Here is an 18,169-nt window from a genome sequence, read left to right as displayed (position 1 = left end):
ACAGAGGGAGAGAAGCAGTAGAAGAAGACACAGGGAGAGAAGGGCAGGAGGAATGCAGCCTCCGTGAGTGTGTGCTGCACAAACTGCTCCCTGTTAGAGAAGAAGAAAATCTAAAGAGGAGTGAATGTATAAATAGACATGTAACTGTGGCTCTGACTAAGATCTGCTGAGCAGCAGGGCGGGGAGAGCCCATTTTTACTGCTAATGGCTTCTCTCATTACACATCAAACGGCTTGAGGGGGGGATGTTTTTGCATGCGTGTGTGTGTGTGTGTGTTTTTGAAGCGGCCCGATTTTAAATGATTTCATGAGCCAACTAAAAGAGCAGCCCTCTCACTTGCTGCTTTTATGCTGCGTGCATGCACACAGACACCAGCTTGGCAGCTGCATTTGGTTATCTTACCCACACAGTGTGGTGAAGAATTATCTGCTGTAATTGTTGCTCTTCACAAGTAGGCGATCTAAGAAGGATGTAAAAGTTATTTTAGCATCTCTCCCCATCTTATGCTGCACACACAAATGTGTAAACAGCGACTGTCATCATCAAGTTGCAACATAACAGAGCACTGTCAGTTTTTAGATTTTAATGTGACTTGCCGCTAAGTGTTGTAGCAAAAGGTGTGGAGGAGAGGAGAGCCACAGCCAGTTGTCTAGGATGAGAGGCTTTATCTGCCAGTAAAAACAGTGAGTTGAGAGAGGAGGCTGTGGATGTTATTGAGTTAACCAGACGGAGGGAGGGAGAACAGTGGGAGCCGAGAGACTGGCTCGATAGACGAGTGGATGAGGGCTGCGCTGTGGTGCTCTGCCTGCTTCTGCCACGCACTGGGCACCATATGGTCTCATAATGTATGGAGTCAAGTTTGTCCTGCCTCCCTAAAACTTAACTTCTCTCTTGTCTTTCTCTCTCCTCCTTCTCCCCCGCCAATTACTTTACCCAAGAGACAGCCCATTAGATAAAACACACATACACACACACACTCACCATGCTTCCCATTAGGTAAGGAGCACCCCACTGACATGCACTCGCACCATCTTGAGCATAAGAGGCACCCCCAACAAACATTGGGTCTACACACACACACTAACACAGACAGTTAGATAAGAGGCCCCATCCCCCTCTAATGGGAAAGGAGATTGATTCCGACAGAAAAAAAGAAAATTTCTCAAGATGTCGTTCTGCCCCTGCTTCCTCTTTAAATATTTAAAGCAGCCATTCCCTCATTACATTATCACGGAATTGTTGATTTCTTTTTTTCTCTAATGCAAATTCAACTTTGCAGTGCATGAAGCAGCAGCAGTCGCGCGGGCGAGTGGATCCCCAAATGTACGGTTGATGTGCACTGACAGTGATGTGCGTGCAAGTAAATGCAAGTTGATTTCTGATTGGGGAATATTGTGTGGAAGGAGGGATTGCTTTCTCCTGCACGCTGTTCGTCTGGTTTCAGAGTGTGTTGGCAGCACTGTGACCAAGTGTGTGTGTTTGTTTGTGGGTGGTTATGCATGTTGCCATGCACTTTTCTTGCCTCTCTGGCACGTGCTTTTGTCTGTTGGAGTGATGGATGGCAGGCACGCAGTAATGTGATTTAGACGCTCCACCAGGAGAGTGTGTACATGTTTGTGTGTGCCTGTGCAGTGCATGCGTGCGTGTCCCTTCCACGTGTGTGCAGTTGAACCTGTGGTGTATGTTTGTGTATCTGCCTCCCTCCCTCTTCTCCTCCTTTTTTTTCTCTTGTTCCTCCGCCCTTCTCACCCCTCCATCATTTTTTCCCTGTGCTGTGCAGTTTTTTGGACTCTGAGTAAATAAATAGGGGGAGGAGGATGAGGAGGGGGGTTTATGTGGTAAATCTGCTTCCTCACTGTCACCGTGGAGAACGAAAGCGTGAGGAAGGAGGCAAGGAAGAAAGTAAAGGTGGAGGAGAAGATGGTGTTCTTTCACTACGACCACACTGATGGGTTATTGTGAGCCAATTATGTCCCATTCGCACTAAAGAAAGTCACAGCACATTCACGCACATGCAGACACACACACACACACACACACACACACACACTCGTCATCACAAACACGCATCAGTAAAAAAAGTGCTCTTTCTCCTGGCAGCTTAAGCAGTGAAGAGCTTGGGTTTTAGGTGCATACAATTATCTTGTGAGAAAAACACCTTTACAGTTGTGCTGTACTGTTCTTTCAAACTGATGCCACATTTTTTTTCTTCCAACAGCTCCACTAAGTTTCATTTACACACTACACCACTTTCACGAGCTAACCCTGAATGTGATACAGAATACTGCACCGAATACATTCCCACCTGACTTTTGGCATGGGCTAATTCTTGGTGAATGCTAATTACACAAGACCTACGTGTGTTACTGTAGTTTCATACATACTCTTGTGTTTTATCTGAGGACTCTGCCTTAAGCTAAAAGGAGGGAAACAATGGGGCTGGAACCTGAACAAGAATATTTCACTCTTTAGATATTCATTTTTCTTTTTGGCGTACAGATATCTTTTTTTTTTTTTTTTTTTCCAATGTTTTGGTGTTTGGTTTCCGAAACACTGATGTCCTCCACTCAGGGCTGTGCCTTTACTGCCCCCAACCCCCCTAACACAAGTCCTCCAACATTGCAGCCGACATAAGTTGTTTTTACCTACCTTCTCATACGACACAATGAGCTGTTCGTTGAAATCACACTGCCATGTATGGAGGCAGATCGCACGGCTTTTGGCATCACACAACAAAATGCCGAATACCATTGCTTACAGCAAAGTCAAAACTGTGCCAGTTTCACGTTTGTTTTTTTTTCCTCTAAACATTTAAAGATCCAGGACTTACACTGTGCAAACAGAGCGGTTTGTTTGAGGTTAGGCACAAAAACAATAGCAGTAAGTTCAAGTTTTAAGATGTAGTTACTAAGAGTCATACTCATGTTTCTCAACGTTGAAAAAAAGTTAGTATTTAGTTAGTGTTTGCAACTAGGCAACGACCAAAGGTTCTATCCAGTAACTACAGCTTTGTTGGCTTTGTTTTTAAAAAAATTTTTACCTCCATATGTCTCTGTAGACTCTAGAGTCCATGTTGTCCATCCAGGTTCTCACCCAAAATATATGCTTTGTATTTTTTTCTTTTCTTTTTGTTTCAGTAAAAGTTGTTCCCTTTTGTAAAACACCAGTCGCTGGCATATTTGTGTTGGCAAAGGAAAGAATTTCTGTTCTCACGAGATTTGCTTAACTGCAGTGAATTGATGAGCATTTTACTGTCCAATAACTCATACTAGAAGCAAAAGAGTTTGATACTTGTATCAGTACTCTATATCAGCAAATGTCTGGCTCTCTATATCAGTAAGTAGATGTACTCAGTCTGGGGAAAAAGTGCTAATTGGACATCCTTATTTGTAACAGCAATAATAATTTCACACTGGACCTGAACTCTAGTCTCCTGTGTGAAAGTCCTGTGTTTTGTGATGGTCTCACGTTAACTACAGCCACTATGTATTTTGGTCATTTTAGCGAACAGAACAAACGACCTACTCCAACATATTTCACAGGACAGTCTCCCTTGTACCCAAGTATTTGCTGGCTGTTAGAACTAGAGCTCCGGAGCCTATAAATCAGTATCCAGGATGGTCGTACGACAACTGTTAACCAACTGCTTTCTGTGTATTGACACTGTTATTTATTTGATATGCTGGTAATTATTTTAGCTGCATGAGTTTTTATCAGAACATTCTCTATTAAAGCAAAACAGGATGATGAGAGATTATTGGAGATTTATGGGACAAACATTTCATCAACGTGTTCGGTATTTAAATGACACTTAGAGCTGTGTTTTTCCACCTTTTTTTTTTTTAATTTATGTAATAAATAATACAGTAATAAATAAACATAATTCTGCAGTCTCACTGTATTTCTTTTTTTACCCCACAAGGTCGGTAACTAGATAATTTACTCTGTGATGACAAGAGCATTTTAAGTATTTATTAAAGCTCCAGTCATTTATCGCTTTTTAGATTTGACAACCTTGGTTCATTGTTAATTAAGTCACAGAAATAGTCCTCTGTGTTATTATAATGCATAGCTCCTGCAAAATTAATGTTGTCCAATGAGGTGTTTGATTTAACCTATTTCTCTGACTATGCAGTCGTGTGAGGCTGAAACATTTTCTGGTCATGATATTTTATTCAATCATAAAGTTACTTCACATTTTCTTCCTGGTTCAGCTGAAGTCGACAAATGAGGACATGTGTGATTAACTGTCAGGTCTGTGTGTTGGCTCAACAACATTACTGTCATCTCTTAACTTACAACAGTGGGTCCGTTCCCTCACCCGATCTCCCCAACTCCCCTCTGTACATATGTTTAGCACATGACTGGGTTCAAATGAAGTAGCAGGAGCCCTTGTTGAGAACTTACACTTTTTGTGCCTGTCAGGGTTTGACTGAAATGAAAAATTACAGTTTAGCAGAGTAATTTAATGATCTCTGTCATCTCTCATTTACTGTAATACTGAGCAGCTCATGTTTGTGGAGAACATGAAGGTAACAGAGACTTGGGTTTTCACTGTCACACTAACCCACACACACACACACACACACCACCACAGTGTTCACATTCACACAGAAAGTGGTTGATCTGCACTTTTATTCCAGTTTCATGATTTATTTATTTTTCAAAGAAAAATAATCATCTACTGACAGGAGAGAAATTAAAGGAAAAGCATAACTTGGTGAGTGTGAAACACACTGTAACAAATAAAGATGCTTCCACGTGGAGATGAAAGATCACTGAATACTTAGGTTTGGACATGTTGTCTTGATTTTATTTTTTTAAACTATAATTTCTCATTATCCAATTATGTCAGTGACAGCACACCTGGGGCCAGAAGTCTGAATGATGTGTACACACAAACGTGCATACGCCTTTCCTCACACTTATTCTGTGTTTATAGAAGCTAGTTTGTGTGAGGGGAAAAGCGTACACTTAACACGCACTTCACACTATGCGTTCAAACTCAAAGATTAGGGAGAAAAAGTATTAGAACATTGTTTAGGTCAATATTCCTGATTGTGTTATTACTTGAAATCTACTTTTCAATCAAATGCAAATTTAAAGGCTTAAATTTAAAATCATTGTTCGTGTGATGGAGGTTTTATTTACATCCACTGTCTCTCTGTTTTTATCCTTAACTGTGAAGGAGGCTCTTTGTAAAGTCTTTTTAAACACGGGCACCATAAGTCAAAAATCCATCTTTTAGACATTTAATGCAGGAGACTGAGGTGCCAAAGTCACGGTGGTTTACTGTAATGTGTGACAATGATTGGTACTGGTTCTACAGATGGTCACAGGCGTGTGTAACAGTCATCTCTACTTTCATTCATTGAGAGTTGTGTGAGTGGAAATGAGGCTCGTGCACATGCATTTATGTCCATAATGATTTAGAATTACATAACAGAACCATTACATGGATCTTAAATCTGGTGAAAAGAACGCATATGCATGTTTCTATATGTGGTCACGCAGGTTTAGTAATAAATTTCGAGTTATTTACGTCTAGCCCCAGATCTTGTCTTAATGTTAGAGAAAAGTGAAGCTAAAAGATGCTGTGATAAGAGCAGAGTAGTGTTTCTGGCACTAAACTTGCTGGAAACAAACAGTTAATGGACACTTAACCACATCGTTGTATTGTTGCTACCATTACATGCAGTCTTTTTAGTTATTTCTCAATAATAATTTTACATCTGCACAAGTAATTATCATACAGATGTTAATCTCTGCTTTGAAAATATTTTTACAAAATATATACAAATATTTTTACTGTCACGATCATCAGGACCAAAGTTTGAGAACCCTAAACTTTTATCTTTATTCATTTATTTATTTTGCACATATTTGACCAAATATCAGATATAAAGGAGCTTCATAGGTTCACATAACCACAGTCACTTTGCTCGGCTTACACTTCTCAACTTTGGACAACTTTTTTTTTATATGGAGAAATAATAATGTTGGCAGAAATAAAAGAATAGTGAGGACTAGTGGTGCGTGTGTGAAGTGATCCTCTCATTTTTTTGATCTTCAAGCAGGGTCTTACAGTATTTATTTCCACTGAATTCTAAGAGAAGAAAATTGCCTGTTTTATTACATTGAGTGTCAGCCTGGACTCAAAACAGATGTTGCACAGTAAAGTCATTTTAAAGTGGCCTCGAGCTATTATTACAAAACCCTGATACAATAATTTTTCTTTCATTTCTTTTTATGGTGGCTTCTTTTTTAACACTTTGTCCTCTGAGTTCAGTAAGCTACTGCAGATTGTGCTTCGGACTTTAGCATGGTGCTATGTGCTGAGAGTTTGGTTTCCTCTACCTTGGAAAGGATGACTCATGCAAACGCCCGTTTCCTTTTTTTGAATATGTAAATATATGTTTGATGCAGCCTACAGTAGACACACCCTGGATGGCTGGATGAGTTTTAGTTTTAGACCTGCCTGGCCTACTTCTGCCATGTGCCAGACGCTTTCCCTCTGCTTTTATTCATCCTCCACCCCCTCTTATCCTTCTCTGAAGTGTGAAGTTTGAAGCAGCAGGCTGTGTGCTATGATAGCAGTAATTGGTCTAAAGATGGAAAGTTCACTCTCGCTTTGTCACTGAGCTAAAAAGCAATTTGTTGTCAATGGGTGTATTTTTTTATTTTATTTTTTGTAGTTTTTTTTTCTAGTAAAGAACATTATATCATCAAAGCACTGTTTAACTGTAAAGAAGAGGGGGCGTGTGGGACCGAGACAGTGGAGACACTGGCACTTATGGTCCAAGTTGAAAAGCAGTGCTCTGTCTCTTTGGTTCACTTCAGATGGACAGAGGTGGCTGAGCATGGCTCCCCTCTTTGGTACCCCCTCATCTGTGGAGACGAGCTTTGGACTCTCCAGTTTTTTATTAGCCTCTGTGGCCTGATTTGTTTAAGGGGAGGAAAGGTGCCAAGATGTGGCTTGGCTCCTATTTTGCTTCAGTGTGAGTGCTGGATTTGTTGGATGGGGTCTGGAGAGAGCAAAACTAAAGCAGAGTCACTCAGAGTCCAGGCACACACACACTCACACACAATGTAGTTTTATCCTTTCTTCACTGTGCCGTTGTGTATGCTGGCTAGTGTAAACAGTTTCCCTGATTCACTGTCATTACAGAAGACAGACGCATACAAAGAAAAGTCCTGTTATAGAAAAAAATACATTGAAGAGGGGGAAAAGAAAAAAACTCACCAAGAAACAGCTCGTGGATCTGCCTGAATTTCATGTGCCCACCTATCAGATGCCTTAAGATTGTTCTTAAAAGCACACGTCGTTTTGGCGGATCTTGAATTTTTTCTAAAGGGTGTGTTTAATTTTTACCTGTGCCATTTGAGACTGTACTTGTACATCCAACGAAAAGTAATTTTAATGTTTTTTTTTCTGAATCTGTTCCTATTCAGCTCAGCCCACATACACACAAAGTTTTACCTGTTCTCTCCTTTTTACTTGCATAAAACATATCAGTAAGCTACCATTAACAGACTTATCACAATCAGACTGTTTTTAAGATATTTTTGAAGCAATTACCAAGATCATGCACCGACTGAATAGTCTCATTCAAGTCTATAATCAAGTGGATGCTTTTAGTTACACAGTAACATTAATGCAGTCAATGTACAATTGCCAATTCTCTTCCTGGTTCAGCTGAAAGTGACAGATGAAGATGCATTAGGATCACGATAGTAACACCACTCAGGTGTGTTTGTTGGCTGTAGGCAACTTATTACAGTGACCATTAACATGAACACTGAGAAAGTGTGCAGCAAAGAGCTCAGTGAAGGTGCAGTAAATGTACAGCATTACTTTACACGTGGCATTTCAGGGCCACTGCCAACAGAGAAGAATCTGGAGCACACAGGTTTTTCCTAAATTGTTATTTATTCAGTTTGTGGGCTCAGCTATGCAGAAATTCCATTTAATATGATATAAAGAATCTGTACATGAGCCTACTTTCAATTTTTTGGCTATTGCAGTTTCTCTTTTATTGGATTTACCGTGGCACGATGCATATTTTGAATATGGTTTTAACATGAACCTTACAATCACCCATTTTAAGTGAGTTTCAAAGCAAAACTAGGGAACGTTTAGAACCAAAGAATGATCTCATTAACACTTATTCATTAGCTGTGTGTATTGTAATTTCATGTTGCATAGAAAGAAGAAATTTCAAATCAGTTAAATTGGCATTTCTGAGTTTCTTGTGCTTGTGCTGCTATGAAACACAGATGAGCTCAGTGCCATTCAAATCATCAAATTTCCAGTGTAGATAAGTTAAGTGCATGAAGTTAGTGACCTCTGTACAGAAATCCACTGTTAACTAGTAACACTGGCTGAATCTTTATAGTTTCTTTAAACTGTGTTTTAACAAGAGGAAGACGCTGTTGCTCAACATCTTTATTTTCTTGCTCAAGTAAATTGAACAAACACCAGCACACAAACATTCATGCAGTGAGAAGTTAAAGCTTTGTTTATCTCTCTGGTGACCAGTAATTGAAGAGCATGAGGAGATAAACAGACGTGTTGAGAGGAGTGCGGACTGTAAAAAGGCCTCGGCAACTGCGAGCTTAACGTTTCACCATTCACAAAGCCTCTGCATCTTAAGCTCATTCGCACTGCTTTTGTATTCAAGGTTTTATGCTGGTATGAGCAGCGCCACATGCTGTTAACTACCATTTCATTCACTCTGGTGTTCATGGCTGTGTTTAAGTGAGCACAAAGAGCAGCAATGATTGCACTGAAAGCTCTCTTGCTCCTGCTCGTGCACGCAGCAGTGCACTACTTTTATTTTTCCCCAACTTTTGAACAAAAAATTGAGTCAGTTGCTCTTTGTCACAGCCGAGCTATAAATTCTCCCTGCTTAAGCAGTCGTCCTCTGGCTCCATTTTTCTCCCCTTTCAATTAATAGGAAACACATCGGTTGAAGGAGGGTCTTTGTTGGTGTGCAAGTCCATACATCACCTAAACTAGAGCACCCCCTACCCTCCCTTCCTCCTCATCCCTCCTCCTAACACTCGCACACACACACAGACAGCCTCCATCTGCTCCCAATCATGGGTGCAGCCAGCGGTCAGGTCGCTGATGGAGAATGGTTCAAAGGCACACACATGTAAACATACACAAGATAGACATGCTAGCTATAGGGTGAGCCATAGGTGTGTGTGTGACACACACACAGATTCAACCTGAACTCATCCTATGCTGTAAACACTCACACAATGCTCTCACGCGTCCTCTTTACAAAAACGAAAGTAATCCTACTTTTTATCTCTCTCTCTTACACACATGCGTGCATACACACATGCGTGCAAACACACACGGGCACACATACAAACACACACGCGCACACACAGACGAATATGAGACATCATGGCGACATGCTTCACTGATGACAGGGTGTCATGGAAACGCCCAGCATTCTCCATGGTTATGCACTCTTTAGTCCCATGGGATACTCTCTTATGATTGTTCAGACAGAACACTTGTGCTACTACAACTCAATGTTGCCAAAACACACACACACACCCACACACACACATAATTTCTTATCAGGATCACAAATTAGCCTGTTATGTGCTTTTGGGATTAGAGTGGTGATTCAGCCTAATAGTCTGTTTTTGTACTAGTGCTCCTTAAAGAGTCCATAAAGCTTGGGAGATATTTGCCAATAAAGGCTTAACGTTTAAATTCAGTTGTTTTAATCTGGAGCTGACATTTAGTAGAAAAGGATGTGGGAGCTTCTTTTACCTTTTTATACTGAGTGTAACTGGCTGAATTGTGGATCACATCCTGTCGTGACTTTCAGGTTTCGACTTTTTGGCTTCCTGTTAAACTTGTGTCTCAACATCCCTTTTCACGCGTGTGTGTGTGTGTGTGTGTGTGTGTGTGTGTGTGTGGGTGGGTGGGTGTGTTAACGCAAATGCACAGGAGCCATGATATATTTGCCATGTGCGTGTGCACCTAATAGTAATGAAGACAAAAGCTCATGGTGAGGCCCAGCTCCCTCACACCTCCTCCTGCTCATTAAGCTGTTTAATGCAGCTTCCTGTGCACGTGTCTTTAGGCCGCTCATTAATAATTCTTCTTTTTCAATAATGTCACCATTGTTCATGAGCAACGTTTAGCATGATGGTTAAACTTTTTATTTTTGTCTTTTATCCTCCAGACTCTGCTGACCAGCCCATATAAGACCACACCCCCGCGGTTAGGGGAAAAGGGATCTGAACGTCTGTCATCTCTGTGCCGTCACAAGGTGGGCTTACATCCCATATGGTTGTCATGGTAACGGCCAGCTGAGTTTAGGTTGAGTGGTTTGCCAAATACAGTTTCTTGTTGTTGCTACATTCTTGCAACATTCCCCTGACCTGAACACAGAAAACAGTATGCGTTTTCTGAGGCTAACGTTTTACGGAGGGAGGTGTTTTGTGTTTAAGGTTTATATATCAGAAGATGAAATAGTTTTTGGAGAAAGGGTGATGATAACAAGAAGGAAACAAAGAGTGTTGAGCGGATGATTTTCAGGCAGATGAGAAAATGAAGAGTGGGAAGACAGCAAGGAGACAGGAGGAGAAATCACATTATTCTTTGTGCTCTACCTGCCACAGAGGCTGCAAGAGAGCATTAATCTTTTACCCCTGTCTGCAGGTGACAACAGCACACACACTCGCACACAAATGTTCCCAGACTTAAACAAACCACACTTTCAGTTTCGTTCACGTGCATTTTCACACATTGGCAGCACTCCTCCTACCGCAGATATGGGCAGAAAAACTCTCACGGTTGAATCACTGGTGCAAAAGTGGAGCGACTGTGTTATAAAACATGGTTCTTAATAAAAAGTACAGAGAGTATCCACCAATGTCAAAGGTAACAGTATGAACATACAGTAAGACATAACAGGGAGCATTTTGGTGTCTGTTAATATCTGAAGTCATCGATTACACTTTGTGAAACTTGATGGTGAACTCGATTTACATAATCGATCTTGTTTGGAATTCTTTTTAATTTCCAGTCATGATGACGATGCATTTACTGTAAGTTTTGCTTAAACTAAACCTCATGCCTTTGACCGGCATCATCTTCATACTGTAGATGATTACTGCTGATGTCATAAATAGTGGCCATTTGTTACTATATTTTGTAATAATTTGTAGACTGGGTATACTCAAGGAAATAATTAAATCGTCAGATAACTTTAAAAGTGTAAGGAGTCATCTATAGCGCAGTCTTTAGACTCACGATTGGACCCAGCCTGATTGGATGCCAACCTGTGTGCCTTCTCTGTTTTTTTTTTGTAACCCAGTGATCAGTGGCTTGTGTGAGTCGTCAAAGCAAATTAACATATCACTGGTGGGAGTTGACATGGCTTTACCAGGGCTATGTTTCTTTGTTTTGCCAACAGAGATTATGAAAGAGTGGCTGGTGGGCAGTTGGGCAGTGGAGGAGGCAACAGCCCAGCCTAAGCATGCCCGCCCTGCTAACTCTGTCCCCTCCCCTTTACCTCCTGCTGTCCTGTCCAATTTACTTTTTTGTCATCAATAACCAGTCCATGACTGTCCTGCCATCATCCTCCCCCTTTAAAAAAAAATCAATGGAATGACAATCGCTTGTCTTACAAACACATAGGAAGTTTGATGGCAGCCTGTGCCACAGTTCGTGACAACTAATTGTTTGTTATCTTTGAAGTTCTCTGATACACAGAAAAACAGGACTCTGTTTTACCCTGGTTAAAGTTACAACTATGACCCAGTCCATTCTGTGAAATCCCAGAATGTTTCTGACAAGTCCACAGACTTGGTAAAGCACAGATTAAGGATAGGTCTAGGTCATCTTTGTTGTTGCTCATTTTTCCCATGCACTTGTCATCTGCCCCCAGTAACACTTTCTGACACACTCTTGTTTGTTGCATTGTCTCTCCCCCCCAAACCCCCACCCCACCGCGCAATGACTCACTCTGTAGTGGGAGGTCTGCCATTGCTCCACTTAGTTTTTCTACCCAAACCTATTATTTCATTTTTTTTGCATTCAGTTTTGAGCTTAATTCTCTATGGATTTTGAAGCACTGGTTTTCTTATTGCAGACAGTTTTACTGAAAATTAATTTTTTTGTCTAAATGGTAAAGGAACCAACCACCGTAACAGGCGGAGCAGATGTCAGAAATGTTAGATACTCCTTGTCTCTTACCTATATATGTTTTGATGTTTTAGAAAAGAGGAAACTGCAGCCTGATTGAGGGACTAGCAGGATAGTCAGAGGTTCAGTAAGAAAGAATTGATTAATCTTGTTCACACCTTTTACATTCAATTTAAGGAAAGCATTGTGTTTGTTTTTTATATAGATGTTTTTTATTATGCTGTTTATAAGAATATTCTCTCAGAAAGAAAGAAATCTTAGTTAAGTTTACAAACTACAGGGCAGTCCCTCGGTCATGTCTGTGGGACTGCCCTGTAGTTTGCCCTGTAGTCTGTACTTAACTGGGTTTGGGTAGCATGGTTTTTAGTTTCTGAGGTGAGCTTTGTCATAAAGCTATAAACTCTATGGTTTCCGATGAGCAATACTCCCCATGGGCTTCAGGCTCCAGGGTCAGGGGCAGGCTGCTGTCCCTGCAGAAGACCTCAGGACCCTAGGTGATGCCACGGCAGTGTTACCTTGCCCGAACTTTCTTTCCCATCCATGTAATGACCCAGAAAATATGTGGGTCACCTGTCAGCGGGAAGGCAGCGACCCCTTTAAAATCACTCAGGTCAAGATCAGGGTTCAGAACCAGGTCAAACTTTAGCCCGTGCTCAGTGTGAAAGTTCAGTGCTGCTTACCTGCATGAATGCACTCACCTGTACCTGTCACCAGAAGAGCAGAAGACTCATTATGGCCCATGCAGCTGGGAGCTTAACCCAGCCTTCAGTACACAGCCATAACAAAACATCCTGTACCAATACATTTGAATGGGACTCTATGTCCAATGCATATAACCTCAGGAGCAAATGTGGAAGCTATGTGACTTGGGAAATATGTTTGTTCCTGGATCGTGAATGATGCCTTTCTTGGACACTTTCTCTAATATCACCATCTGAATAGAGATGATAAAAATAGCTCTTTTGTGCATGGGAACCAAAGCACGTTTCCATTATGTACTGTAAGATTTTAAATGCAGATAACAACTGTATAATTAAATGTCATGTTATTCTAGAAAAGAAGTTTATACTGTACAAGGTGCCATCCAGTCATGTCAGAATGCAAAAATAAACACCCCACCCTCTTTCTGAGCTGAGATTCTAGATTTATTAACTAATATTTAATATTTATTTTTTGAGGTGGGGCTGGGTAGTTTTTCCAGCAGCTTCCATCTTGCAGCTCCTTCAAATCTAACCGTATACTGTAAACATGAAATGCTCTAGCTGTACTTATTTGGAGATGCAAAGGATAATATTAGGGATAATGTGTGGACCTTTCATGAAATCATTTGCCTCCACTTTTCATGCGTTGTTTTGGTTCCATGTGTCTGACCTAATTTTTGTCATTTTGCACATCTTCTCAACATCAACACTCCATCTGTACATTAGCCCCGGTAAAGAAAAAACGTCTATGTTTGGCTCCAAACTCACTCTCACACATCTCTGCATCTCAGTATTTATTCTTTAAATTTCCATCTATGCCCATCTTGGTGCCCTCCATAGTGCCATCACCCTCTCCCAGCTCCCTCTTTACACCTCTCATTCCCATTGCCCCCTGCTGCTGTATTGTACCCACCACAGCACTGCTGCCTCTCTGCCACCAGGCCCCACTGCCTGTGGCGTGTAATTGACTTTCTCCCTGCACTGAATAAGCGGGCGGCCTGCGCCAGGCTGGAGGTGACCCATTTCCCTGGGGCATTCAGCAGCCTCCTAATCAACCATTCTCTGGGGCCGCCTCATTCACTCCACAATTAGAGCAACTCCCCCTTTGAGAATTCCATCAATAGGTTGGCAGGCAGGCGGGCGGGCTCGATCAGCCAAGGACCAAAGACGGAGTTTCACTCAAACACTTTGCGTTGCTCTTCGAGTTCTGAAACCCTCGACTTTGTTCCTCCCCCTCTCTGCTTTCTGCCTCCTCTTCTCCTCGTTTCCCTCGTGGTAGGTTTCATCAGACAACAGCAAGTGGGGGTTTTGTCTAACGATGAGCAGCAGACGGGTAGTCAGGTAGACGGGCACACGGGGAGGCAGGCATGAGGAGAAGCAAGAAGAGACACAGGTAGGCAATCAGACAAAGGCAACGAGACAGTCAGACAGACAGTCAGATAGGAGGGACTCGGGGGAGGGATTAAAAGAGAAATTTGAAAGAAACTGAAAGCAGGAGGGATTGAGCAAGAGGATCTGCACATCTTCAGCATCTCTTGCTTTTAGAAGAAGATTCGTGGGTATTCCCTTTTGTTGTCTTGCAGGGAAATACACTAGTGTTTCACCTGGTCTTGAAGACATGCATGAAAGCAGCTCTCATATTGATTGTGTCTCAATCAGAAGGTGTATTTACAGCTTGTTTCAGGCAGATATGATCTTGTTACAAGCCAAGAGCGCACGACTGAACATTCGAACATTCTCTATCCAAGAAGAAGAGAGTCAAAAAAACCCCAAAGCCTATCAGACTTTTTTTCACAGGCTAGTCTGATCCCACAAGCAGGATTCTGGGATGATTGTGCATGATGATTAAATAACAGTCCAGCATCTCTCCCCTGCCGTTGGCCTGATTTGCTATGCAGGAAAGGCAGTGCTCTGGTCAGAGGATAACCATATAATCAATGGAATGAAAAAGCTGCTCTGTCTGTGAAGGTTAAGAGAGGTACTGGAGGCTCTCAGCCCACTCTGTGCACCACACATGCATTCAAAACACACACAAGACAGTCTGAGTGTTACATCCCCTCCTCTGATTCCTCCTCCTCTCACCTGTTCCCCCTGCCTCTTGTCTTTCTTTGACATGCCTTTATCTCTCTTTCTCTGAGCTCCCTCCCTCCCACTGCCTCCGCCTCTTTTCGCTCTGATTCCCCCATTGGTATTTTTTTTCTTCCTCTGCATTTTCTCTTTATATCCTCTGTCTCCCACTATATTTGTGCTCTCTCTCCTCTTCATTTACTTTCCTCTCTTCCCTCCCTCTCTCCCTCCCTGTCTCCCTCCCTCCTACCTTTCCCCAGTGTCAGCTGCTGTCACTGTGGCAAAGAAAGTGACCAATCAGAAATCGCATCACTGTACCGGCTTCTTCTTCCCTCCCGTATTTCTTCCACTCCTTCCCTCTATTTACTCCTCCTCCTCCTCCTCCTCCTCCTTTTCTTCTTTGACTCCCTTTTCGTCCCATCTGCCTTGCTTCTCCACAACCTTTATCAGCTCACTTCCTGGAGACGAAATGCGATGCATTATGGGAGACAGAAGGCTGTCTAACGGGGTTAGTTGTGCAGCGTGGCTTATCATAAGAGACACTGCTAATCCTGTGTGTGTGTGTGTGTGTGTGTGTGTGTGTGTGTGTGTGTGTGTGTGTGTGTGTGTGCGCGCGCGTGTGTGTGTGTGCCATATGAGCTGATGAACTTATACATGCACAGGCCCACACATGCAAACAAATACAATCTCACACGCATTTTCTCCAGGGAGGAGAAGGAGGCGGCAGACGAGACCTGTTTGTCAGTCTAAACCAGTAGAATACAATTTGCATGATATAAGCATATTTGACCCTGCTGTGTAGTTTTACACTGCATCTACCTGCCTATATATTTGTTCATTTTTGCTTCAGTTCAAAAGGAGGATTCCTGTGTATTCACCCCTTTACAATTACCTATAAAATAAGAGGCTAATAGGGACTTTATAATCCCTCCCCTGCTTGCGTTATCATAATTTATCCCTGTTTATTTTTGTGCTACTTCCTCTCAGGTGCTGATATGTGTACACAATGAGTGGACTGGGGGAGAACTCCATGGAGCCTCTCAGCTCAGAAACTCGGAAACGCAAGCTTTCCACTTGTGACACGCCTGGTCTGGGGTGAGTATGTCTGATCAGCACAAGAAAGGTTAAATGCAGGAATGTAGGCTACTGGGTTAGTACCCTACATTCTTAGTGGTTTCTGTACCCCAGGCCATTTGACTCTTTTTATTATAAATATGTTTTGATAGAAAAGCTTCTTCTTTAGTTCTCTTTTTTACTTTATTGAAACTAGTAGAAGTCAAGTTGAACCTAAACTTTTCTCCAAATAAGGTATGGTTTAACAATAAATTATGTGTCTGAACACTGAACCCAGATTGTAAGTTTGAATTAGACAACACAGCTAGTGAGTCCAGCTCTCTGACTTGTTATTCAGCGAGATATTATTCATTTAGGCAATACAGCTTTCTTGGTTCAAAAAGTGGGACCAGATAGGCTTATGTTATACAAAGGAAAGTAGACTATATGTACAGCAGTAAGACAAAGACCTCAAACCTTCAAACTCCTCACAAACCTATTTCGTTGTTGAAAATCTAACCCTAACCCACGAGCCGGCCAAGAAATGCTCTTCTCATCTAAGTCGCAGAAAGAAAGCAAATAAAATGTGACACTACTCCTTTAGTAGGCATCAGTAACACTCAAAAATACAGTTGTATCATAATAATGATTTGCCATATATTTTTAAAAGTACTTTCTGTTTACTTTGCAGATTAACTGTATTGCTTTTGAATATAAGAAAATCATAGTCAATTTGAGGAAAGGGCAGAATGATTATCTTAACTCTAATCTCTGCACGTTGCTCCATGCAGGTGTGACAGGAAGCGGCGCGAACAGGAGAGCAAATACATAGAGGAGCTGGCGGAGCTGATCTCCGCCAACCTCAGCGACATTGACAGCTTTAATGTCAAACCAGACAAATGTGCCATCCTCAAAGAGACGGTGCGCCAGATTCGCCAGATCAAAGAGCAAGGTGAGTGTGTGAAATCCTGGAGGCTGGAGTGGACAGGTGCCCTGCAAGTCAGATGAACTGTTGGGAAGTGTGTGTCGAAATCAACAAGTAAAGTAGGAAGAGACCCCCCCCCCCCCCCACTATCTCTCTCACACACACACACACACACACACACGCACACACACAAACAAACACAAACACACGTCTCCTTAGAGCCCAGGTGCAAGGACGAATCAGTCATTCATCTCCCACAAATTTCACAGCCTCAACTGTTTATGTTTCGGAGGAAACATTGACAGTCCTTTGTAAACCTGTCATTTGGGGTGTGTGTGTGTGTGTGTGTGTGTGTGTGTGTTATGGACATGCACAGCTGTGTGCTGGCCTCACCAGGGGCTCTTTAATTGGACGTTTGCAGGTAATCAAATGCCCATCTATTCTGCTGAACTGCCATATTATTAGTTCTGTTACAGCTGCTATTGTCATAGTTCTGTCTCCATTATGCAGTGGTCACTTCTGCAGTGAACAGTTTAAAAACTGCAGCCTGAGATGCTCTGCAGAAACACCATCAGTGCAGAGTAGACATTTTAACTCTTACATTCAGGTCTGTCTCGCTTTTTTTGAATGGTTAAGTGTGGATTTCTGGAGATCAGAGGGCAAGTTGGTGATGAATTTTGTTCTCGTGTTTCTGCTTGGCTCAGTCAGTGTCTGCCACCTCGACAGGAAGGGGAAGAGGCTACAGCTGGCCCTGACTGGCTGCTGACAGGTTGCCATAGTTACAGGAAGTGAAGACAGAAATGACACAGGCGTTTAGACTCGTCTCTCTCTCTCTACCTGTTCCTCTTCTCCTCACTTTGACTGACTCTATCTGCCAGTCTTCATTTTGCTATTTTCATTACCATTCCTCATTTTCATCTCAGTGTACCCTGCTCTTGCATCTTCTGCCTCCCCAAACCCCCCCATCCCTCACCTGTATTGCAGCATAGAGTTGCAGCCTCTTTAGGCTTGCTCCCAGTATCTAAAGATATTGAGTGAACAGATAGAGTGCAGCCTCTCTCTTTGTCTCTCGCACATTCTGTTTATGTCTCCTTCTTCTTCTCCTTCCTCCTCCCCTTTCTTCCTTTTAGCCCTTCTCTTCCCAACTTTACAGCGCCTGGCGCTAGGCAGCAGTGGCTTTTTTTTTTTCTTTGTGTGGGTATCTGTGCCCCTTGGGAGCTAATCAGATAGAATGATTCCTGT

At 42.1% G+C, this 18,169-nt stretch overlaps 1 protein-coding gene across 2 annotated transcripts in view; it reads left to right on the top strand.

Annotated features, from left to right (window-relative positions):
* Positions 1 to 18,169, top strand: part of LOC137139292 (nuclear receptor coactivator 3-like) — a 54,802-nt gene that overhangs the window by 20,134 nt on the left and 16,499 nt on the right. Inside the window, exons 2-4 of one of the 2 annotated variants that reach the window (XM_067526322.1) lie at positions 10,215 to 10,301; positions 15,937 to 16,044; positions 16,794 to 16,954. In XM_067526322.1, coding sequence (XP_067382423.1) covers positions 15,956 to 16,044; positions 16,794 to 16,954 — 250 coding nt within the window. In that variant the 5' untranslated portion in view covers positions 10,215 to 10,301; positions 15,937 to 15,955. The remainder of the gene's footprint in view (positions 1 to 10,214; positions 10,302 to 15,936; positions 16,045 to 16,793; positions 16,955 to 18,169) is intronic. The other variant, XM_067526323.1, reaches the window with a different exon arrangement.

This window comes from Channa argus, chromosome 13 (genome assembly GCF_033026475.1).
Source record: "Channa argus isolate prfri chromosome 13, Channa argus male v1.0, whole genome shotgun sequence".
Lineage (NCBI taxonomy): Eukaryota > Metazoa > Chordata > Actinopteri > Anabantiformes > Channidae > Channa > Channa argus.
This window is presented reverse-complemented; position numbering and strand designations above follow the sequence as displayed.